Below are 25351 nucleotides of genomic sequence, written 5' to 3'. Positions count from 1 at the left end.
GCATTCTTAGGCCGGCTTCATGTAAACTGCCCAGGTAATGCCCATGTGATGCTGTGCCTCCTTAACCACTTGCCGACCAGCTGCCACAGTTTTACTGCAGCAGAATGGCACGGCTGGGTGAAAGGACATTGTTACGTCACTTCACCCTGTGGCCACTAGGGGCATTGGCTTCCACGATGACCGCCGGGCTTCCGCGATCGCTCGTGATAAACCAAGTTCTCTGAGGGGAGAAGACACTGATCGTGTGTTCATACAAAGTATGAACAGCGATCTGTCATCTCCTCTAGACAGTCCCCTGCCACTATAGTTAGAACACAGAGAGGGAACACAGTTAACCCCTTCCCTGCCAGGGACATTTTTACAGTAATCGGTGCATTTTTATAGCACTGATCGCTGTATAAATGCCAATGGTCCCAAAAATGTGTCCGATGTGTCCGTCATAATGTCGCACTCCCGATTAAAAACCGCAGATCGCCACCCATACTAGTAAAAAAAATAAATGCATTGATAATAAAAATGCTATAAATCTCCCCTATTTTGCAGACGCTATAACTTTTGTGCAAACCAATCAATATATATGCTTATTGTGATTTTTTTATTAACAAAAATGTAGAAGACTACACATTGGCCTAAACTGAGAAAAAATTAGTTAAAAAAAAAAAAAATTGGGATATTTATTATACAAAAAGTACAGATTTATTGTGTTGTGTGTTTGTTTTTGTTTTTTTTGCGCAAAAAATAAAAACTGCAGAGATGATTAAATACCACCAAAAGAAAGCTGTATTTGTGGGTAAAAACACGTCAATTTGATTTGGGTGCAACGTCGCACGACCACGCAATTGTCAGTTTGTCGGCGCATTCCTGAATCGTTGTTCTTTTCAGGTTTTAGTTGCTGTCTTTATCCCTACTGTGCAGATTACACCTGATTTCTGAGCAGCCATAAGAACAGTAAATGGGGAAAAAAATGTCCCCAAGCAGGAAGAATGTAATGGAGGTTCCAGTCCTTACACACTTTGTCCAAAGCTAGGAGAGGCTTTTACTGGAGTTTCACTTCTGATCATAGTCATAGTCAGTTTATTTAATTCACCGACATTAAACTAATATGTCATCATGGAAAGTTCCGTTGTGGGTTTTGACCCTCGCTGTGCTTCATGAATCGGTCAAGGTGAGGAGGTAGGAAAAAGTTGCATTGCCCTGCATTTTTTTGGAGGGCGGCCATATTTGTTTTACTACTAATAGGATAAAACTGTCAGTGCAGCTGAGCTTTTCCCACCATTACACACTGCTGTGGCAGAAGCATTGCCTTTATCTTTTACTGCGTACCGCTGCCAAGGATCGTGTCCTTGTATGTCATTTATTGTCTTAATGGGACAAAATGGAGTTATTGGATTGTGAGGAAATTCTACAACCAGGAAGATCATAACGTGATCCTGGATGTGAAAGTAATGCTGACATGCATTTTTGAAGAGGTAGAGACTATATTGGATTGATTTACTAAAACGGCTTCCATTTTTTTTTTTTGTTTGTCATAGCTTAACCACTTCAATACAGGGTATTTTCACCCCCTTCCTGCCCAGGCCAATTATTTAGCTTTCAGCGCTGTCACACTTTGACAATTGCGGGGTCATGCGACATTGTACCCAAATTAAATTTTGATTTGTTTTCCCCCCCACAAATATAGCTTTCTTTTGGTGGTACTTGATCACCTCTGCATTTTTTTTATTTTTATTTTTTTTGCACTAATGAACAAAAAAAGCGTAAATTTTGAAAAAAGCACAATATTTTGTACTTTTTGCTATAATACGGTAAATATCACATTTAAAAAAAATAAAATAAAAAACAATTTTTTTCCCTCAGTTTAGGCCGATATATATTCTTCATATTTTTGGTAAAAAAAAAAAAAAAATCCCAATGAGTGTATATTGATTGGTTTGCGCAAAAGTTATAGTGTCTACAAAATGGGGGATAGATTTGTTGTTTTTAATTTATTTTTTTATTTTATCATAACTGTGACATTGTGGCAGACAAATCGGACACTTTTGACACTATTTTGGGACCGTTCACATTAATAAAGCGAGCTGTGCTATAAAAAATGCACAGATTACTGTATAAATGTGACTGGCAGGGAAGGGGTTAACACTAGGGGGTGCTGCAGGGGTTAAATGTGTCATAGGGAGTGATTCTAACTGGGGGGAGGGGACTGATCGGTGTTCCTCTGTACAAAAAAAATCCGATCAGTTTTCTTCTCCCCTGACAAGACGTGGATCTGTGTGTTTACACACACAGATCCACGTCCTGGCTCTATTACCGGGCAGTCGCGGGTGCCTGGCAGACATAGCGGCTGCCGGGCGCGCACATCTGGTCCCCAGCGATGCGGCTATTGCACGCCCCCTTTCCACAATGCCAGGAAGCAGAGGATGTCATATGACGCCCACCCAGAGGGAGGAACAGTTCCTGCCGCTGTCATTTTTCAATACGGTGGTAGGGAACAGGTTAAAGTGGTTATAAACCCTTCCAAATACCCAGTGAAGTGACTGGCCTCAGGTCATACACAGAGATGAATTAAATCCTCCTACAAATGTTGTACCCATTTATCCGCAGCCTCTGTTCTCTACATTTGTTCAAAGTACTGAATTTTTTTTAAATTGTCTGAGTTCACAAAAAAGAGCCGAGGCTGTCAATCAGCTGGAGCTCCCTTCCTTGTCACCATTTTTCTTTTTGGTGTTGGCAAAACTAGTCAGAAATTACTCATGCTGATAGCAGAGGAGCGAGACAGCACACAGATTACGCTAAGGCTCGGCTTCACACTGGTGCGATATGGGAAGCCCAGCGATTCAGTGGTGGTTCCCGCATCGCACCTGAATCGCACAGTGGTTAACTCTGAGAGCTGCGAACCACTGGGTTTTTCAATGGAAAGTTAATGATACCCCCAGATCGTCTTGCAGATTGCAGTGCAGTTCATCAAATGGTTCAGGAATCGGATCGCATAGGTGTGAATGTTGGTGTAAATGTGATGCAATTTCAGCCATTCAAATTGTATGTCTGAATTCGCATTGCACAGACATCACATGTAATCTGCATAGCAATGTGGTGCTAATCACATGCAATGTCTGGCATCACACTAGTGTGAATCAGCACTTGGTGCTCTTGATTGAGACAAGTACACACTATAGAGCGAGATGCCTTTTTTTCATGTTGAATGTCTGTGGTTTACATCCACTTTAACAGGACAAGCTGCAAGCAGATGACTACCATGCACAGCTGTATCAGGTTGTGCAACATCCATTTTTAGTACATCAACCCCTATGACTATCATTAGGGGGTCTGGCTTTACTTCTCAGTATCAGGGTTTTCCTGTCTTGTTCCTTAAGTACCCTTAAAAATCCATGTTTCTTTTCATACATCAGGGGACACAGAGCCATAGTAACTATGTGGCTTATAGGGCCACCTTTAGGTGATGGACACTGGTACGCCCTAAGGCAAGAAGTGCACTCCCGATATAACCCCTCCCACTACTGGGAGTCCTCAGTTTTTTTTCTCCAGTGTCTTAGGTGTTAGTCGCGAGTAAAGATGTGCTGTGCTGAGCTCCACTGGAACAGTCCTTGCTGGGGCTAGCCCTGCTGACTGGATCCATTCAAAGTGTCCTTTTTTGGGCGTAACGGAATGGTACCCGGGCCTCGTATCTGAAGAAACAAGGTTTTGCCTATGAATGCTTCTCTTTAGAGAGCTGGACTCTGGGATCCAGTACTTTTCGGTAGTAAGGCCATAAAGTTTTATTGGCAGGGTCCTGTTGCAGGTCCTGGGTTGTGGGTTACCCCTAGGTTCCCCTGCTCCTGAAGGTTACAGAGCCCACCATGAAGGGTGAAGATTGGGTTTACCACAGAAAACCCTGCGGCGAGATTGTAAGTGGAGTTTTCTGAGAAATATCTTTGAATTTTCTTATGAATTTCTCCTTTAAGCAAATAATGTTGTCATGCCTATGTGTCAACACTGGGGGCTGTATTGAGCACTCACCGCTTCATGCTGGAAACAGCGCTGTGTCAGGAGCCAATCACTTCCTTCTTCTCCTCTGGCCAAAGCAGCAGTCCTCCAGTAAGCAAGAGGGGGGGGTTTGAGAGCCCGGATTCACTCTTTAAAAAAAAAAAAACGCAGCGGCCGATCTGCGTTTTTTTTTTTTTTTTTTTTTTTTTTTTTTTTTTTTTGTATACCCCCCCCCCCCCCTGCCATGCTAGCTCTGGGTGCTAAGGTACCTGTAGTCTGCCGCTCACGCGGAAAAACCCATCCTTTTAAAAACGGGGGAGGAGCCGTAGAAAACACGGGGGGGGGGCCTAACAGTGTCAGCGTTCCCCGACGCCAGGTGCACATGGAGGAAGCTTATAAAAGCACACTCTGTGCTGCTGCTGGCTGTGGAGGGACACGAGCAAAGAGGTGGCATTATTTCAGGTTTGGTGACACAGGCATTTTCCCTTGACACATTATTACTGCTTCAGGCTGGGCATTAATAGCAGCATTATATTGCTGGGCTAAAGCCTAGCAGTATGCATTCTTCTGGTAGTGCATCTGCTTTGTGCATCAGGCTATGAGTGGAAGAGGGACCAGGAACTCCTCAAAGGGTTCTAGGGGTTCGATTGTTTTACAACAACCTAAATCCATCTCCAAAATGTCATCCTGCTTTGAGAGTGATGCGGTCGGTCAGAATGAGCCGCCAAGGGAGACTGATGTTGAAGCAGCGTTGGGCACTTCAGCCCCTATATATATATCACACAGGAGTTTGTGTTTATTTTTTTATTTTTTATTCTTCTACCATTTCTAATTTGGAAAAGAAGATTGATGCTATGAGCACTCTCCATAGTGGGGCCAAGTGTAGCAGATCGCCATCCATTGCTCTGGACCCTCATACTGAGGTGCAAGGGGCAGGGGATCAGGAAGGTCTTCCAAAAGATACTAATATATCCTCTTCCGAGGATCCTAACATGGAGGGAATAGTGTCAGAAGACAGTTTTTTTGTACACTCCCTTACCAAATTGGTTCGCTCAACCTTTTTGCTGCCTGTAGCGCAGTCTATTGATGAGCCCACCTCTGGTTTGGGAATACTAAAGCCTCCCCCATCTGGGGATGCTTTTCCTATTCATTTATGGCTAAAAAAAGCTGATCTATTTGGAATGGGGGGGGGGGGGGGGGGGGGAACACCCTAATAAGCAGTTTTTTCCTCCCCAAAAAGTTTTCTACACTATATCTTGTGGAGGAACAGTTTGTAGAGATACTTAAGATTCTTCCTGATCAGCAGGACAAGCAATGGGCTGGTGTATCAGATGCATGTTTTACAGTGGATGCTATGAAATATTCTATCATTCAAGCCTCAGGGCTTATGCTAGGACTAGTGCATACACACAGAGTCCTGTGGCTGAAGAAATGGTCAGCCGAAGCACCATGTAAGCTCTTGGGCAGTTTCCCATTTCATGGTGAATGGTTATTTTGGGACGATCTAGATAAATACATCCAAAGAATCTCTCATGGGTAAAATTCTCTTTTACCAGTAAAGAAGACGTTTAAACATTTCTCCTTTTTAAGCGTGCTTCTTCTCTAGGCAGTCTCGTTGGCTTCCACCCTCAGGTTCAAGAGGAAGACCTCAATGCCAGCCCCAGGGCCAAAAGAGGACTTGGGGCAGAAAGCCTGCAAAACAAAATGCTAAAGCTTCTGCAATTTTCAAAGATCTGGCAGGAACAATGTCAAGAGAGATGGGTGGCTTCCTCAGTTTCTCTAGGTTACAAACTAGAGTTCTGAGAATTCCCATCTCCTCGTTTTCAAAAATCAAATGTTTCCAGAGAAAAGGAAGTCTCTCTCTCTCTCTCTCTCTCCTCTCTCTCTCCTCTCTCTCTCCTCTCTCTCTCCTCTCTCTCTCCTCTCTCTCTCCTCTCTCTCTCCTCTCTCTCTCTCTCTCTCTCTCTCCTCTCTCTCTCCTCTCTCTCTCCTCTCTCTCTCCTCTCTCTCTCCTCTCTCTATCTCTTAGAGGAACAGGGCTCAGGGTTTTATTCAAACATTTTCACTGTTCCAAAACCAAATGGGGGAGGTAAGACCCATTCTAGATCTCAAAGATCTGAACCGGTTCTTAAATATCCGGCCCTTTCGCATTGGGGTCAATCCGATCAGTTGTTTCCATTTTGCAAGGAGGGGAGTATTTGGCATTGATCGATATCAAGGATGCATATCTCCACGTGCCGATTTTTCCCGCTCATCAGAAATTTCTACGCTTTGAGGTACAAAATCATCATTTTCAATTTGTAGCTCTGCCATTCGGTGTGTAGCCACCGCACCGTGGTTGTTCACAAAGATTATGGCACCTCCTTTAGCCAGGTTAAGGGCTCAGGGCATAACTGTCCTAGCCTATTTAGACAATCTCCTTTTTAGTAGATCAATCCGTCTCTGGTCTAAACCAAAGTTTAATCTCAGCTGTACGCTACCTGGAATTTCTGGGTTGGATACTCAACTAGGGATGCACCGAATGGGTTTTTTGGTGCCGAAACCGATACCGAAAATGAAAAATACACTAGGCCGAAAACCGATACCGAAACAGCACCGATACCGAAAATGACTGTTTTTAAAAAATATTTTTATACAGGAGGTGGTCAGAGACTGGGGACATGGTACAGGAGGTGGTCAGAGACTGGGGACATGGTACAGGAGGTGGTCAGAGGCTGGGGACATGGTACAGGAGGTGGTCAGAGGCTGGGGACATGGTACAGGAGGTGGTCAGAGGCTGGGGACATGGTACAGGAGGTGGTCAGAGGCTGGGGACATGGTACAGGAGGTGGTCAGAGACTGGGGACATGGTACAGGAGGTGGTCAGAGACTGGGGACATGGTACAGGAGGTGGTCAGAGACTGGGGACATGGTAGAGGAGGTGGTCAGAGACTGGGGACATGGTAGAGGAGGTGGTCAGAGACTGGGGACATGGTAGAGGAGGTGGTCAGAGACTGGGGACATGGTAGAGGAGGTGGTCAGAGACTGGGGACGTGGTACAGGAGGTGGTCAGAGACTGGGGACGTGGTACAGGAGGTGGTCAGAGACTGGGGACGTGGTACAGGAGGTGGTCAGAGACTGGGGACGTGGTACAGGAGGTGGTCAGAGACTGGGGACGTGGTACAGGAGGTGGTCAGAGACTGGGGACGTGGTACAGGAGGTGGTCAGAGACTGGGGACGTGGTACAGGAGGTGGTCAGAGACTGGGGACGTGGTAGAGGAGGTGGTCAGAGACTGGGGACGTGGTAGAGGAGGTGGTCAGAGACTGGGGACGTGGTAGAGGAGGTGGTCAGAGACTGGGGACGTGGTAGAGGAGGTGGTCAGAGACTGGGGACGTGGTAGAGGAGGTGGTCAGAGACTGGGGACGTGGTAGAGGAGGTGGTCAGAGACTGGGGACGTGGTAGAGGAGGTGGTCAGAGACTGGGGACGTGGTAGAGGAGGTGGTCAGAGACTGGGGACGTGGTAGAGGAGGTGGTCAGAGACTGGGGACGTGGTAGAGGAGGTGGTCAGAGACTGGGGACGTGGTAGAGGAGGTGGTCAGAGACTGGGGACGTGGTAGAGGAGGTGGTCAGAGACTGGGGACGTGGTAGAGGAGGTGGTCAGAGACTGGGGACGTGGTAGAGGAGGTGGTCAGAGACTGGGGACGTGGTAGAGGAGGTGGTCAGAGACTGGGGACGTGGTAGAGGAGGTGGTCAGAGACTGGGGACGTGGTAGAGGAGGTGGTCAGAGACTGGGGACGTGGTAGAGGAGGTGGTCAGAGACTGGGGACGTGGTAGAGGAGGTGGTCAGAGACTGGGGACGTGGTAGAGGAGGTGGTCAGAGACTGGGGACGTGGTAGAGGAGGTGGTCAGAGACTGGGGACGTGGTAGAGGAGGTGGTCAGAGACTGGGGACGTGGTAGAGGAGGTGGTCAGAGACTGGGGACGTGGTAGAGGAGGTGGTCAGAGACTGGGGACGTGGTAGAGGAGGTGGTCAGAGACTGGGGACGTGGTAGAGGAGGTGGTCAGAGACTGGGGACGTGGTAGAGGAGGTGGTCAGAGACTGGGGACGTGGTAGAGGAGGTGGTCAGAGACTGGGGACGTGGTAGAGGAGGTGGTCAGAGACTGGGGACGTGGTACAGGAGGTGGTCAGAGACTGGGGACGTGGTACAGGAGGTGGTCAGAGACTGGGGACGTGGTACAGGAGGTGGTCAGAGACTGCAGACGTGGTACAGGAGATGGTCAGAGACTGCAGACGTGGTACAGGAGATGGTCAGAAATTGCACACATGATACATGACACATGATACAATTGATACAATGCAGCCAGCCAGTGTCCCCCGTTGCAGCCAGTGTGTCCCCTCATAGCAGCCAGTGTGTCCCCTCATAGCAGCCAGTGTGTCCCCTCAGAGCAGCCAGTGTGTCCCCTCAGAGCAGCCAGTGTGTCCCCTCAGAGCAGCCAGTGTGTCCCCTCAGAGCAGCCAGTGTGTCCCCTCAGAGCAGCCAGTGTGTCCCCTCAGAGCAGCCAGTGTGTCCCCTCAGAGCAGCCAGTGTGTCCCCTCAGAGCAGCCAGTGTGTCCCCTCAGAGCAGCCAGTGTGTCCCCTCAGAGCAGCCAGTGTGTCCCCTCAGAGCAGCCAGTGTGTCCCCTCAGAGCAGCCAGTGTGTCCCCTCAGAGCAGCCAGTGTGTCCCCTCAGAGCAGCCAGTGTGTCCCCTCAGAGCAGCCAGTGTGTCCCCTCAGAGCAGCCAGTGTGTCCCCTCAGAGCAGCCAGTGTGTCCCCTCAGAGCAGCCAGTGTGTCCCCTCAGAGCAGCCAGTGTTTCCCCTCAGAGCAGCCAGTGTTTCCCCTCAGAGCAGCCAGTGTTTCCCCTCAGAGCAGCCAGTGTTTCCCCTCAGAGCAGCCAGTGTTTCCCCTCAGAGCAGCCAGTGTTTCCCCTCAGAGCAGCCAGTGTTTCCCCTCAGAGCAGCCAGTGTCTCCCCTCAGAGCAGCTAACCTGTAAAGAGAAGAGAGAAGAGGAGAGTCGCCTCCGTCGCCTGTTTGATCACAGCAGGGGAACATCACAGCTTTTATTTCAATAGCTGTGTGTTCCCGGCCGCGCGCCGTCACGTAAGCCCCTCCACCTTGTCAGGGCACTTTGATAGACAGATCATCCGTCCAATCCTACGGGTGATCTGTCTATCAAAGTGCCCGGACAAGGGGGAGGGGCTGTACGTGACGGCGCACGGCCGGGAACACACAGCTATTGAAATAAAAGCTGTGATGTTCCCGCTCTGTGATCAAACAGGTGGTGGAGACGGCTCTCCTGCACTATTTGGAATGTTATAGCTTTTCATGATGGGCGCACCAGGGGTGGGGGGCGGAGCCCCGCCCCCTACCCTGGCCCCGCCCCATTTTCGGCTCCATTATCGGCCGTTTTTCTCTTTCGGCAAATTGCCGAAAAGGGCATTTTCGGCCGATATGTTTCGGCAGCCGAAATTTCGGTGCATCCCTATACTCAACCTAGAAAAATTCTCCTTTTAAAAGCATCAAGGAGATTACAGTACTTGGGGCTGGTCATAAATACCGTACAAAAGAAGGTATTCCTTCCCCAGGCAAGAATCAGCGCCATAAAAGAACTGATTCAACTTGTCACAGCAAAGAGAAATCCTTCCATTCGGCTGTGCATGAAATTGTTAGTGAAGATGGTGGCCTCCTTTGAGGCCGTCCCTTATGCGCAGTTTCATTCAAGACTGCTACAAAACACCATTCTGTTGGTCTGAAACAAGAAGGTTCAGGCTTTGGACTTTCCAATGCGCTTATCCCCCAAGGTGCGTCAGAGCCTCAATTGGTGTTTGGTATCCAGCAACCTCCCAAAAGGGGAAATCCTTTTTACCAGTATCCTGGAAAGTGGTAACAACGGATGCCAGCTTTATAGGCTGGCAGTCCTGGAAGAAGCTTTTGTCGAAAGGGAAAATGGTCCAAGTCAGAAAGGACCTTGCCCATCAGCATTCCAGAGATTCGGGCAGTACGTCTGGCCCTAAAATCCTGGACGCTCAGGCTATGGATTTGTCCTGTCAGGATTCAGTCCGACATTGCCACAGCTGTGGCGTACATCAATCACCAGGGGGGCACGAGAAGTCGTGCAGCCCAAAAAGAGGTGAATCGTGTTCTAGCTAGGGCAGCATTTATTTATTTTATTTTTTTCATTCCAGGGATAGAAAATTGGCAGGCGGACTACTTGAGTCGCCAACAATTATTTCCAGGAGAATGGTCCTTTCACCCCAACATCTTTCTATTGATATGTCAAAGATGGGGTATTCTGGACGTGGACCTGTTCGCGTCCAGATTCAATAACAAAGTTGACAACTTTGTGTCAAGGATAAGGGATCCGCTATCGTGTGGAACAGACGCCTTGGTCTTCCCATGGGAACAGTTTTCAATGATCTATGCATTTCCTCTGGTTCTGCTACTTCCGAGAAGCAGGAACGAAAGGAGGTGATTCCGGTGGCCCCAGTGTGGCCCAGAAGATCTTGGTTTGCCGAGATCATAAAGATGGCTGTAGGAGTCTCTTGAACCCTGCCATTGTAGCCAGACCTTCTCGCTCAAGGTGCAGTATTCCAGCCTACCTTACAAACGCTAAATTTAATGGTTTGGCTATTGAATCCCACATTCTAAAGGACTGTGGGTTATCCCCTTCAGTAGTGTCTACTTTATTAAATGCTAGGAAGCTGGCCAGAGTCACTTCCTGGGGTGCCAACCCCTGGATCCACATCAGGAAGCATAAGCCTTCCAGACTCTATAGTAAATATGTCATAGGTAGGATCCTTGAATTCTTGAAAATGAAGCTGGCCTTGAGTACTATCAAGGGCCAGGTCTGGACCTTATCAGTCTTTTTCCAATGGCCTCTTGCTTCTCACTCTCTGGTGCATAGTTTTATTCAGAGGGTAACGCAAATGAATTCCCCTGTCAGGGCACCTCTAAATCCTTGGGATTTGAATTTAGTCTTATCGGCTTTACAGAATCAGCCTTTTGAGTCTATACGGGAAATTCCCTTGGTTCTTTTGACAAGAAAAATAGTATTTTTGGTTGCCATATCCTCTGCCAGAAGAGTATCGGAATTGGCGGCTCGGCCTTGTAAAGAGTCATATTTGATCATGTATAAGGATAAGGTGGTATTGAGTCCTCATCCTGAATTCCTACCAGAGGTGGAGACAGGTTTTCAATTGAACCAGGATATTATTCTGCCTTCTTTCTTCCCAGAGCCTGGATCTAGGGAAGAGAAGGCACTACGTTCCCTTGATGTAGTAAGAGAGATCAGAGTCTAATTTTAAAGACTACCGCTCAGGTTTGCAAAACAGAGGTTTTGTTTTTACTGCCAGAAGGTCCTAGAAGAGGACAGGCAGCATCAAAAGCTACTATTTCCAAATGGATTCGTCAAGTAATTGTTCAAGCTTAGGTCTAAAGAAGAAAATTCCTCCTTTTCATGTTAAAGCACACTCCACCAGTGCTGTTAGTGCCTCTTGGGCAGTGTATCACCAGGCCTCTATGGCTCAGATCTGCAAGGCCGCAACTTGGTCTTCAGTCCATACGTTTACCAGATTCTATCATATCTATGTTAAAGGTGAGGATATTGCCTTTGGGTGTAGTGTACTGCAGGCTGCAGTATAAGTCCTCTAGCCTCTTCATGCCCTACCCTTTTTGTTGTCTCCCTCCCTTCAGTTGCCATTGCTATGGGACATCCCACATAGGGACTACTATGGCTCTGTGTCCCCTGATGTATGAAAAGAAAACAGGATTTTTCTTTGAAGTACATCAGGGGACACAGAAGTCCCTCCCTCCTTTGGTATACACGTGTATTGCTTGGCTACAAAATTAAGGTACTCTCAGTAGTGTAAGGGGTTATATAGGGAGTGCACTTCTAGTCTTAGTGTGCCAGTATCCATCACCTAAAGGTGGCCTATTAACCCACATAGTAACTACTATGGCACTGTGTTCCCTGATGTACTTCAAAGAAAAGCATTTTACAGGTAAGCTGTTTTAAAAATCCTGTTTTGGGGAATTTCCCTTGGATTGTAAGCTATCACAAGCAGGGCCCTCTGAACCCTTTTGTATTGTAACTGTGCTGTCTTTATATTGTAAAGTGCTGAGCAAACTGATGATGCAGTATGATAATAAAATGGCAATCATAAATACAAAGCCATGGACATTGATTAAAAACACCCGTGCAAGATAAAGGAAATCCTGAAAGCATGACTTGTTGGGACTGAAGTTTCAGAACCAGCGCTCTGTGTGATTCATTTGTATATACTTTTGGTTGTCGTGAAGGTGCTGATACAAAATTCAAATGTACCGTATTTATCGGCATATAACACGCAATTTAGGAGGGAATTTTAAGGGAAAAAAACTTGCACTTAAATGCCCATCAATGCAGCCTTGTCCCCAGTGGAGCCTTGCCCCCAGTGTCCATCGCTTGGATGAATTTAAAAATGGCGCCGCCGCGGAGCGAATGCCGTAGAGATCGCAGGGACTGGGCGGAGCTGAGGTACACATAGCCGAGTGTACTCTGCTCACAGTGACGCCCAGTTCCGCCCTATGATGGACATAACGCAGGTCCAATGGCGGGATTGGGCGTGACTGTGAGCAGAGCCGAGTACACTCAGCTATGTGTATCTCAGCGGCAATCGCTCCGCTCACAGTCAGCGGAGATCGACGGGGCATCAGTGGGGATCGTGTTTAAACATGCACTTATGATTTTCCCCTGATTTTAAGGGGGAAAAAAAGTGCATGTTATACGCCGATAAATGCGGTAATTGTATTTCTGTTTTTCATTAATTCCAGTCCAGATGGTCCCAGTAGGTTGCCTCAGATTTGCACCAGAATTTGTGCTCACAGCAGAGCAAGTGCACTCGCATCCGATGCTCCACTGCCACGGGACATTTTGATGACAAGGCATGCGCCAATTTTAGCGCAGTTGTAGTTCATTGAAACTAAAAGTCCATCTTCCCCAGTGTGAGATGGCACGTGTAGTCTTTTTTTTTTTTTTTTTTCCCCCTTCGCATAGCCATGTACAGCCAAAAAAGTAACAGCAGGTGCAGGGAGAGGATCCCCTACCAGCTGTCACAGGTGATGGGGCGCCTCATAGTTACATGTTACATTATCTACTCTAAATGTGGGTGTAACATGTTACTAAGGCCTGGTTCACACCTATGCATTTTTAAGTGCGTTTTCAGTTTTACTGAAACCCACTGCAGTCCATTTAACATTGTTCCTTTTTTATGTAAAGGGCCAGGTTCCATAAACTTCAATGGATTAAAAATATGTATTGAAAAACGCAAAATGCACCTGGAATATGCAAACTGTAATAGGTGTGAACCAGGCCTTCAAATATTAAAAATAATAAGTGGTGTTGCGCTCCTTGCAGTAGATTTTTTTGGAAATCAATATACACGCTTAGCATTCATATAAAAGAGATTTGTTCATAAACAATAAGTATTCACCGATTTAACTCTCACAGTAAAGTGCTGGCGTGCAAAAAAATGTAATAATATTACAAAATGTGCAATTTCACGCAAACATAGTAGACAGTACTGCTAAGTGTAATCTATAAATGTGCAAAGTCCAGGCCTTCACACTGGTACGACAAACGCTCCGACGTTGGGAGCTCATGTCGCTTGACGTGTGAAAATCAATGTTTCCTTATGGGAGCCGTCTTAACTGGTCCAACACAAGTCAGTCCGCCTTTGAGAATGCACCCTGCTCTACTTTGGTCCTACTTCAGCCTATTGAATATCACTGAAGTCGAATCGCCATCTTGACTGATCCGACTTTGGCATGCGACTTGTGCTCTGTGGATCTTGAATGGGAACTCCACGCCAAATAAAAATAAAAAAGCATGGATTCTCCCTCCAAGAGCATACCAGGCTCTTTGGTCTGGTATAGATTTTAAGGGGAACCCTCACGCCGAAAAAATGGCGTGGGGCCCCCCCCCCAAAATCCATAGCAGACCCTTATCCAAGCACACAGCCCGGCAGGTCAGGAAAGGGGATGGGGTTGAGCGAGAGCCTTCCCCCTCCTTAACCATAACAGGCCACATGCCATCAACTTGGGGTAGGGGGGCGCAGGGCCCCCCATGTTGAGGGCATGCAGCCTAGTATGGTTCGGGGGGGGGTGCGCTCGCTCGTCCCCACCCTGAGCCAGGCTGTGTGCTCAGATAAGGGTCTGGTATGGATTTTTGGTGGGGGGGGGGGGGCCCCAACACAGTTTTTTCAGTGTGGGGGTTCCCCTGAAAATCCATAGCAGACTGAAGGGCCTGGTATGCTCTTGGAGGGGGAACCCATGAAGGTTTTTCTTTTACATTGTGCGTGGAGTTTCCCCTAAAAGATTCATACCAGACACAGTGCCTATTATTGTCAGGCATCAAAGTCTGATCCCTGTTCATTAAAGTTTGACGCATGTCGGACTCCAAGTCGCAGGGAAAAATGTTTGCTTGAAAGTGGTATGACTGTCATGTCGTACCAGTGTGAACCCGGCCTTAATCCCCCCCAAGTGTCTGTCTTTCCCTGTCCATGCGTGAGAATGGATAGGGCAAGAAAGCCGTATAAGTTGTCAGAAATTTGGCAGTAAATATTTACTTGTGTCTGAGCTGATGACTGTTACATTTCTAAATGCCTAAAATGTCTTTGTTGTTATGTAATATTGATATGAAAACTACTCGTGGTGGAGTTCATATGTAAACGATTTAATAGGCTTGCCTTTTTTTCCTTTGTCCCTGCACTGGCCAATATTTGTCTTTACTTGCATTCACAGGGATGGATATCAGCCCCCAAATTTATCCAGCGAAAATCTGATCGGCCTTAGTAGGGCTCGCAGGCCTCACAATGCCATATTTGTCAATTTTGAAGATCCAGACGTTCCTGCAGGGCCGCATCCAGCCGCTTTGAAAAACTGGAAGAAGCTATGTACTAACCCCATAGACAGCCACGTGGAGCAGGAAATGATAAGGGTACTGTCAGTGTTATTTTTTCAAATAACTTGACTGTTCAAAAATCCACCTTTTGAATACTGGTCACATTCACTTATATACTGGTTATTACCTGAGTGTATCAATCCAGAACGGGAATAGAGGCACTCATGGGTCTTGCAGCGGAGGTAAATCAAAATGGCGTTTTGTTGATACTGTATAGGTACACTGGTAACGGTATAATGTGTGTGATAATAAGCAGGCCTGAAGGGGAAGTACCTGCCTTCTTCAATATAAATTCAAATATAAAAAAATAATTTACACTCCATACCCCCATAATGTCAAGGTGAAAACAGAATTTTAGAAATGTTTTAAAATGTATGAAAAGGGAAACCCTAAAATTGGCATAAGTAATCAGACCCTTTGCAACAACACTTGAAATTGAACTCGGTTGTCTCCCATTTCTCTTGATTGTTTGTTTCTACACCTTGAATGGAGTCCACCTGTGGTAAACTAAATGGACATGATTTGGAAAGGCACACTCCTCTCTATAAAAGGCCTCACAACTGGCAATATGTGCTATATCGGAGCAGAAACCATATGGTCAAAGAATCTGCCTTCTCAGAGACAGGATTATTGCAAGGCTCAGATCTGAGGAAGGCTACAAAAAAACTTCTGCTGCACTGAAGGTTCCCAAGAACACAGTGGCTTCCATAGTTCTTAGATGGATAGAAGTTTGGCACAACCAGGACACTTTCAAAAGCTGGCTGCCTGGCCAAACTGTGACCAAGAACCCGATGGTTACTCTGACTAAGCTCCAGAGATACTGTGTGGAGATGGGACAAAGTTCCAGAAGGACAACTATCACAGTCCTCCACTGAACTGGACTTTAAGGCTAGACTGAAACCTTTCCTCTGCGCAAAACGATTGAAAGCCGTTTGGAGTTTGCAAAAAAAAAAAACACCTGAAACCATGACTGAACTGTTTGGCCTAAAGGTTGTGTGGAGGAAACCAGGCACCGCTCATCACCTGCCCAATACCATCCCAACAGTGAAGCATGGCAGGGGCAGCATCAGGCTGTGGGGGTGTTTTTCAGCAGCAGGGACTGAAAGACTGATCAGGGTTGAGGGAAAGCTAAATTGGGCAAATTTAAGAGCGTACCTCAATGGAAACCTGTTCTTCAGCGCTCAGGACCTCAGACTTGGGACCTTCCAACATAACGATCCTAAGCCACAGCCAGGACAACATAGGAGTGCTTTAGGGACAACTCTGTGAATGTTCTAGAGTGGCCCATTCAGAGCCCTGACTTTATTGAACATCTCTGGAGAGACTTGAAAATGGCTGTCCACTGATGGTCTCCATCCAACCAGACTGAGCTTGAGAGAATTTGCAAAGAAGAATGGCAGAAAATCCCCCAATCCAGGTGTGCAAAGCTTGTCACTTCATACCCAAAAAGACTGGAGGCTGTAATTGCTGCGAAAGTACTGAACAAAGGGTCTGAATACTTTAGTACATGCAATATTTCAGTTTTTTTCTTTTTAATAAATTCAGACATTTTCTAAAATTCTGTTTTCACTTTGCCATTATGGGGTACTGAGTGTAGATTAATGAGGAAAAAAATGAATTTGAACAACTGTAGTATCAGGCTGCCACATTTTGGCAAAATTGGAAATAAGAAGGGGTCGACATCCGGGGGCGGAGCTATGACGTAGGAGACAGGCGTCCGCCCGGACCTCCTGAGGGCCTTGCTCTGTCTCCCCCCTCCTCCATGCTCCTCCGTACATCCGCGGCTGGGCTGCGGGCCATCCTGAGCGGCTCGCCGTGTGGCTCTGCAATGCTGCACTGACCTGCACCGATCCGGGCTGACCCCCCCGACCAACGCGGCTGCAACGTAGGACAGCGGGCTTCCCATCCCAGTCTCAGCATTCGCCGGTGACGTGACTGCCCCGGAAAACAGCGGTAGATCACCGCGGAACGCTGCTACACGCCAGGTCGAGACCGGGGTTGTACCCCCCTTTCAGAAGCGAAGATTTCTGTTTGAGCACACCGGACCACAGTGAGAAGCTTGTTGTTCTGATGAGCCACGAAAGCGGTAAGACAAGCAGTTTGACGGGGACGCAGGGGATGTTCTTGGCGTATTGGATGGGGGCACGGACAGTATGCTAGATAAGGGGATATATTCCCTCTAAGTAAGCTGGGCTCCAACCCACCTCTTCTTTTTCCCTAAATGATCAAACTGATTTGAAGGAAGTTTCCTTAAGGACAGTATTCCTTTTTGAAAACGCTGCTAGAACTGATGTTGTACTCTATGTTATCAGAGAAGAATAAAAGGGAATAAAGGAAAAAGGAACTGTTATCTGAAGTTTGCTCCACCTGCTCCCCCTCCCCCTGACTATAAGGGACAGTTTCATCTACATATATATATATATATATATATATATATATATATATATATATATATATATATATATATATATATATATATCTAAGAATAGCTGCAGGAGGAAATCTGCCATGCCTTTAATAGCAGGCGCAGGAGGAACATATATATTGTTGTAAGGGCCCAGGCTGCTGGCTGCTGACAGCTAGATTTGAGCTCCCCTGATATCTGGAGATTGCTGGGGAACATCTTCAACGGCCTAAAGAGTGTTCATATTCGATATACCTTACAGATATTACTAATTATCAGTTGACCAACATAAGAAAGGTGGCTGTAAGGCAACAAATAACATTTTCTCATTATTTGCATTTTTTTAATTAATATGATATGATTAATATGATATATGGTTATTTGGAAGCGAATAACGTCTGAGGAATCAAGACAGAGGACTTATTTGTTATTGAATAATAACTTCCCTCTCTCCCCTACCTACCCTCCCCCCCCCCCCTCCTTTTTTTTTTTTTTTTTTTTTTTTTGAGATATTGGTGTTAATGAAATGTAATTGGTCGGTATTGATTTCCTCTAATTAATCGTAATAACGTTGTGGTTGTCGCTTTAGGGGTAGACGGTCTTATGAAGAGGGGTATCATAAAGACCCATAGTGATTTCTGAGTAGAGGGAAGGGAGATCTATTTGGTGAGGATGAGAGGGAAAGCAGGTAAAACAAATAAGCCATTAACCCCTGCTGGAAGCCCAGTTGGAATCCAAAGGTATATGGCCGCGAACACCAGTATAAGGGTAGAGGATGAGGCTGGCAGCCCTAGGATAGAGAAACCACCCCGCTCAGGACCAAGTAGACAGAAGGGGGAGGAGAGTAGGGGGGCAAAAAATCTAGCTACCAAGTCAACTGAGGTAAAAAAAAAAAATAGTTCAAACTTACAAAATAGTGACATAAGCCAGAATGAACTTCAAGGAAAGGAGGGGTTAGTACAGCTGGAGGTAGGAGAGGGGGGGTTTGGATGCACAAGGGGAAACCCCCCAGCCCCCACAAATTAGGGAGATGCTCTCGGAGATGTTCACGAGAATGGAGGTCTCTCTAAGGGCAGATATCGCAACTATGAGGGGGGATATTGGCCTGGTCTTGGGGAGAGTGGAGGAGATAGAAAATAGAGTAGAGACCCACGAGCATAGAATAGATGAAATCTTAGAGCAAGTAACAGCTCTGCGTAGGGGAAATAGAACAATTAGATATAAATTAGAAGACCAGGAAAATAGAAGCAGAAAGAAGAACCTACGAATAAAAGGCCTCCCTGAGTCACATAGCGGATCTGCTCTTGGAGAGATAGCCCAACATATTTTCAACCCCTTATTAGATAGGGAAGTTACAACCCCACTGAAGTTAGACAGAATACACAGGATGACACGATCTTTTGGAGTTAGATCAGAAGCTCCACGAGATGTCATAGTGAGATTTCACCATGTAGCAGAGAGGATGCAGGTAATGAGAAAAGTTAGAACACAGCCAGGGGTGAGCTACGGGGACGTGGAACTGCAGATTTACTCCGATTTATCGGGAGAAACGCTGGGCAGAAGGAGACGATTGAAACCGCTAACGGAACTATTGAGAGCAGCCGATATCCCATATCAATGGGGATTTCCGGCATGTCTCATAGGGAAGAAAGAGGGACGATCTGCAGTTCTACGTTTCCCGGAAGATCTCCAAGAATTTTTGTGAGCAGTTAGGAATTCAACCTGCCCCACAGATAGAATGGGATAGTGAAGAAGAGCTAGGGGATGGGAGAAGCATGACTCAAAGGAGTATGAGGCAGAAAGGGCCGAGCCCTTGGAGATGAAAGAATCCAATTATTTGAAGCCAAGATGATTAGAAGGATGTTCCGGGAGGTGGGGGGTGTGGGGGAGGGGGTAGGAGGGAGGTTCGAGGGAGGTTTGGATGGACATGGGGGTGAGCCCCAGGGATACTATGGGGGAGAGGAGACCACAAATAATGGCCTACCAGACCCATAGGCTTAACAGGAAAGGGGGAGTCCTACCCAGTCTTACGAGACGTTCTGTTATAGGACAAGGGGGGGAGGAGGGAGGGGGGTTTGTTTTTTCTGTGTTTTTTTTTCGGGCTCTCACTCGGTCCTCTCACAGGGTTAGCAAGGGTAGTTTCTACCGGGTTCACTAGACGCCCCGAAAAGGGGGGGAGAATGGTCATTGAAAGAGAGATATGGTGATAGTTAATGTTATTACTTATAATGTAAGGGGCTTAAACACAAAAAGGAAAAGATACAGGATAAATGACGAGTTACACCATATGGAAGCAAACATAGTATGTCTCCAAGAGACGCATATAACATGCACCTCTAGGATTAGACTGAATTCGGCTAATTTCCCGGTATGGATTTATGGGGATTCCCCATCCTCATACTCTAGAGGGGTTGCTATAGGCTTTAGTAAAACAACAAGGTTTAACTTAGAGGAGCGACTAGTGGACCCGGAGGGACGATACCTGTGCTTAAAAGGAATGCTGTTTAATCTTAAATGTACAATTGTCAATATTTATGCCCCAAATGAAAACGCTGGTACATTTTTGAAAAAAGTATTGAACAAAATATAAGATTTTAAAGAGGGGAAATTTAATCCTGGCTGGGGATTTTAACTGGAGTATGAACCCTAAAATGGATACCACAGCAGGGGGTCCTAGGACATCTGATTACAAGCAGAGAATGTTTTTTAAGGGCTCTAGCTTTATTTCAGCTACAGGATACCTGGAGAGTATTGCATCCAAAGGATAGAGACTACACATGCTTCTCCTCGGTCCATGGCTCCTACTCTCGCATAGATTATATTTTTTAGGAACACTCATTTTTGATGGCCCTTAAAGCGAAAATAAAAATAAGAACAGTGTCTGATCATGCGCCAGTTAAGATCCAGTTGGAAGTAGGGGAGGACCAGGGACCAAGGATGAACTGGAGATTGAATGAATCACTGTTACAGGACAAGGACTCTGTAAGTGGGATTGAGAGGGAACTGGAACAATTTTTTAGATTAAATGATACACCGGGAATCTCCAGCCCTATATTATGGGAAACGCACAAAGCAGTTATAAGAGGAATATTAATAGGGATTGGAGCGGGGAAAAAGCGTGAGAGAGAGAGAGGAGGAAAACCCTACTGTACGAAGAAATCCAGAGACTGGAATTGAGTAGTAGACCAAGGGGGCTTCAAGATACTCAGGACTTAGTAATAAAAAAAAGAGAACTAGAAGATTGCCTAGAGCAGGACAGGAAGGCCGCTCACCACATCCTGGGAACAGAGAAATATCAATGGGGAAATAAATCAGGTAAATGGCTGGCCAGGAGGGTGAAGGAAAAAAAAAGTAAAACCTTTATTCCAAAAGTGAGAAATGATGCGGGGGATATACAAAATATGCCTGAGGACATAGTGAACACGTTCTATACATATTACAGGGCCCTTTATAATATTCAACAACAAGATAACATAGCGAATAGCGGACGGGAAACCATAAAGGATTATTTGAAAGGGATAGATATCCCCAGGGCTAAACACATAGAAATGGAAGCATTAGAAGCCCCAATATCAAAGGTGGAAGTTGAGTGGGCGATTAAAAATACAGCTAAGGGAGGTTGCCCTGGACCAGATGGCTTCCCGATCTCATATTATAAGCAATTTCAAAAACAGCTGGTCCCAAAATTATGCGATTATTTTAATGCAGTGGGGAGAGGTGGAAAATTTCGAGATGAGACATTACTGGCACATGTGGTCCTGATACTGAAAGAGGCAAAGGATCCGCTTGCGGTGGAAAGTTATAGACCAATTTCCTTGCTAAATTCAGATATTAAACTCTTTGCAAAAATTATATCTGAACGATTAGGACCTCATGTGCCAGAGTGGATACAGCAGGACCAGGTTGGATTTATTCAAGGGAGAGAAGGGCGAGATAACGTATTAAAGACCATTATGTTAAGCCAGGAAACCATAAGGCAGGGGGCCCCCACGATACTCATGTCTATAGATGCTGAAAAGGCATTTGACAGGGTTAGCTGGGGGTTCCTATTTGAAGTGTTAGAACGATATGGAATAGGGGAGAGGATGAGAGGCTGGATAGAAGCGTTGTATACCCAACCTAAAGCGAAAATTTGAATAAACGGGGCCCTGTCCTGCCCCCTGGAATTATGCAATGGGACAAGACAGGGCTGCCCGCTTTCCCCACTATTATTCATATTGTCACTAGAACCCCTCTTGACGGCGATTAGGAAGAATCAAAACATCCAGGGAATACGAGTTGAAGGGAGGGAATACAGGGTCGCTGCTTTCGCAGATGATCTCCTGCTTTATATTTCTAGCCCTGAAACCTCCATACCGGCGATTATGGAAGAACTGATAAAATTTGGGAAAGTCTCAAATTTTAAGGTTAATGCAACCAAATCTGAAATCTTAAACTTAAATATACCAGCAGAAGAGCAGAGAACCCTCCAAGCTAAATTCCCTTTTAGGTGGTGTGGGAGGGAGTTAGTCTATCTGGGAATAAAGCTGACGGCAGCGATGGGCGATCTGTTTGAGGCCAATTACATCCCCTTATTAAATAAAATTAAACAGCATTTGGATAAGATCCAATATAAAGCTTTATCATGGATAGGGAGAATAAACGTAGTTAAAATGTTTATCCTACCAATGTTTATTTACACATGTCAAATGGTCCCCATACTGTTACCACAGGGCTATTTAAATAAATTAAAAACTATGATTAAAAGATTCATATGGAAAAAAAAAGCGGCGAGGGTTGCTCTTAATATCCTGACAAGAAGCAAAGATAGAGGAGGGTTAGCAATGCCCGATTTTAAAAGGTACTACGAGGCTATAGCAATTTCACGAATCACAGATTGGATACATAATAAAAAGGGGAAGGATTGGGTGGAATTAGAAATAAAGTTAAGTAGAAGGGAATTAGGGGAGATAATATGGATACCTGCAAAATATAGAGAATTAGGGAATGGCACAAATTTATTGACAAAAGGTTTACTTCGAATTTGGGACACAATAAATAAGAGACATAATTGGGAACACAACTCACCACTAATCCCACTATTGGACACTAAATTTTTTTTACCAGGTCAAGAGGAACACGTATATTATAGTAGATGGGCTAAAAAAGACAATATTAAGCTACAGGATGTTATGGAAGGAAATAGGATGTGCACATATGAGGAAATTATAGGGAAGTGGGGACACAAGCCACTAGACAAATGGAGATATTCACAGTTACATTATTTTACTCAGTCTTTAACACAACCACTACGGGGTAAGGAGCAACTTGGACCACTAGAGAAGTTGGTAGAGAACTGTCATTGCCTGGTAAAAAGGATTTCAAAAATATATGAAATCCTAACAGATGTAGGAGAGCAAAAGTACCCCCCATATTTGGAGAAGTGGGAAAGGGAAATTGGATCTTTAGATAATGACCTCCATAGAAATAGGATCATTAGATGGACCTGCTCGGTAGCTAAAGACTCACAAACTAGAGAGATGTCATATAAACTCTTAACAAGGTGGTATATAACCCCACAGCAAGGAAATAAAATTAGGAGTGAGACCCCCTCAACGTGCTGGAGAGGTTGTTCAGTGGTGGGTACTTTTGCTCATTTATGGTGGGAGTGCCCCATTCTGGGAGAAAATCATAAAAGCGATTTTTGAAATAACAGGAGAAGGGATTAGGAGAGATCCCTGGGTATGTTTATTTCACGACCCGGAAAAAGGAGAGAGAGAGAGTGCGCATTCCCTGGTCCCTGGCTTATTGAACTCTGCTAAGGCTCTGATCCCGCGAAGATGGAGGAATCTCGACCCTCCATTCATGAAAGAGTGGGTAGAAAGATTAGAAAGTATACGAAATATTGAAGAGACAATGTTTAAATTGGATAATTTAGAAGAGAGATATCAGAATAAATGGCGACCCTGGATACAATTTCGAAAAACTGAAAGCTATTTTGAAGTTGCTTGAATGTTAGAAAAACTCTCTGGGTAAGGACCGAGTGAGGGGGGGGGGGGGGGGGGGCGGGTGAGGGATAAGGAAGAGTATTTGTAAAGAAATGTTGTTTTTATTATGTTGAACAGTCTATATTTGAATAGTTTGAAAAATTTGGAAAAAAAAAAGAAGGAAATAAGAAGGGGTCTGAATACTTATCATAACCTTATCGTGGTTGTTCTCAGGCCACCCCTTCTGTAGTTGTATAAATTGCCATAGACTGTTGTTCTCCAACTGTGTGCTGCCATTTCATGCACAGCATAGAGATATATTTTGTCAATCTGTTAATCACAACCTACATGTAAGCAGGAATTTGGGGGCCCCCCGCATGCAAAGCTATGGTAATCGTTTTTTTATTATGGTCAGCAAGCTACCATATTTTTATTACTAAATGGGTCTTGATGATGCTACAGGCTGCAGCTTATAGGAAGCGGTGCGGCTGGGGCCCCAAGCAATTGCTTGTTTTGCCTGTCCTGTAGTGACGGGGCTGCATCTAAGACACCCCTTCCCTTCTGTGGCAGGCATGTGTCACTTCTCTCTGCATATATCCGTAGACGGGGAAGTGATTCACTGGCCATACTGGGGGGGAGGTATTGCTGGTCAAACAACGGCTGCAGTTTCAGCTGATTTCACCTGAATTGGCAATAGGTGGCCCTTTTGACCACTTAACACAAGTTTATTTCACAAGCGTAGAAGGTGGGATGAAAATTGTTGTCTGAAGCCCCTGCGAGGGCGCACAAGGAGCAGATTGTAGTCTCTTGTTTATTTCTGTTTATTCAACTTTTCAATAAAAATATTGAAACAGAAAATTGTTGGCTGAAAAGTGACTGCATCATGACCTATGAGATGCAATCACTGGGTTTTCCAACAGCCGTCGCCAGTGAAGGTACTTCTATTGAGCCTGTTTAGCGTGAATGGGGGAATCTATTGATTTCTCTGTCAACTCCTAGAGCTGAATGAGAGTAGTCTAAGCGTGTATGGCTATTCGAGAGGGAGAGAAGGGCTTAGCTGCTGATTTTTGGGTGAAAAAGTCAAAACTTGCTATCGGTAACCATGTTATTTGGTCTGCTTGGGTTGCATGTTTTGGGGACAAAGAGCGTGTTTGAAACGGGTGATGAGTAGGATATGAAGGTACTGCTATGTTTACATGCTTGAAGAATTTAAATTATATTTTTCAGCTTTTCAGCATCCGTCCAATATGGTCCCGAAATGCAATAAAGGCCAATGTCAGCGTTCACCCCGACAAGCTGAAGTTACTTTTACCATATATGGCATATTATATGGTGAGTACCAGGATGTATGCATTTTCTGTTCATGGCATTAATTCAGTTAGCACCTGCCTTGTCTTGAGTCTGGGGCTACAAATATCACCTGGGACACTATCTACAGTGAGGGGAAAAAAGTATTTGATCCCCTGCTGATTTTGTATGTTTGCCCACTGACAAAGAAATAATCGGGCTATGATTTTATTGGTAGGTTTATTTTAACAATGAGAAACAGAATAGCAAAAATATATAAAAAAAACGCATTTCATAAAAGTTATACATTGATTTGCATTTTAATGAGTAAAATAAATATTTGATCAATCAGCAAGAGTTCTGGCTCCCAGGTCTCTTCTATACAGGTAACGAGCTGAGATTAGGAGCACTCTTAAAGGGAGTGCTCCTAATCTCTGCTTGTTACCTGTAAAAAAGACACCTGTCTACAGAAGCAATCAATCAGATGCCAATCTCCCCACCATGGCCAAGACCAAAGAGCTGTTCAAGGATGTCGGGGACAAGATTGTAGACCTGCACAAGGCTGGAATGGGCTACAAGATCATTGCCAAGCAACTTGATGAAAGGGCGACAACAGTTGGTGCAATTATTCAGAAATGGAAGTAACACAATAACTGTCAATCTCCCTTGGTCTGGGGCTCCATGCAAGATCTTGAATGAAAAAGTTTTATGGGTTATTCCTCACAGGGGAAAAAGTACAAGCAGATAACCTTTGG

At 45.4% G+C, this 25351-nt stretch overlaps 1 protein-coding gene across 1 annotated transcript in view; it reads left to right on the top strand.

Annotated features, from left to right (window-relative positions):
- The window catches only part of GTF3C5 (general transcription factor IIIC subunit 5), a 52829-nt gene that overhangs the window by 11222 nt on the left and 16256 nt on the right, over positions 1-25351 (top strand). Inside the window, exons 4-5 of the mRNA XM_077477554.1 lie at positions 14780-14975; positions 24537-24641. Coding sequence (XP_077333680.1) covers positions 14780-14975; positions 24537-24641 — 301 coding nt within the window. The remainder of the gene's footprint in view (positions 1-14779; positions 14976-24536; positions 24642-25351) is intronic.

The sequence above is a fragment of the Lithobates pipiens genome, unplaced genomic scaffold (genome assembly GCF_037356315.1).
Source record: "Lithobates pipiens isolate NorthernLeopardFrog02 unplaced genomic scaffold, aLitPip1_a1.2 Scaffold_1, whole genome shotgun sequence".
NCBI classification, from domain to species: Eukaryota; Metazoa; Chordata; class Amphibia; order Anura; family Ranidae; genus Lithobates; species Lithobates pipiens.
Note: the sequence above shows the minus strand (reverse complement) of the source record. Positions and strands in the feature narration are given on the sequence as shown.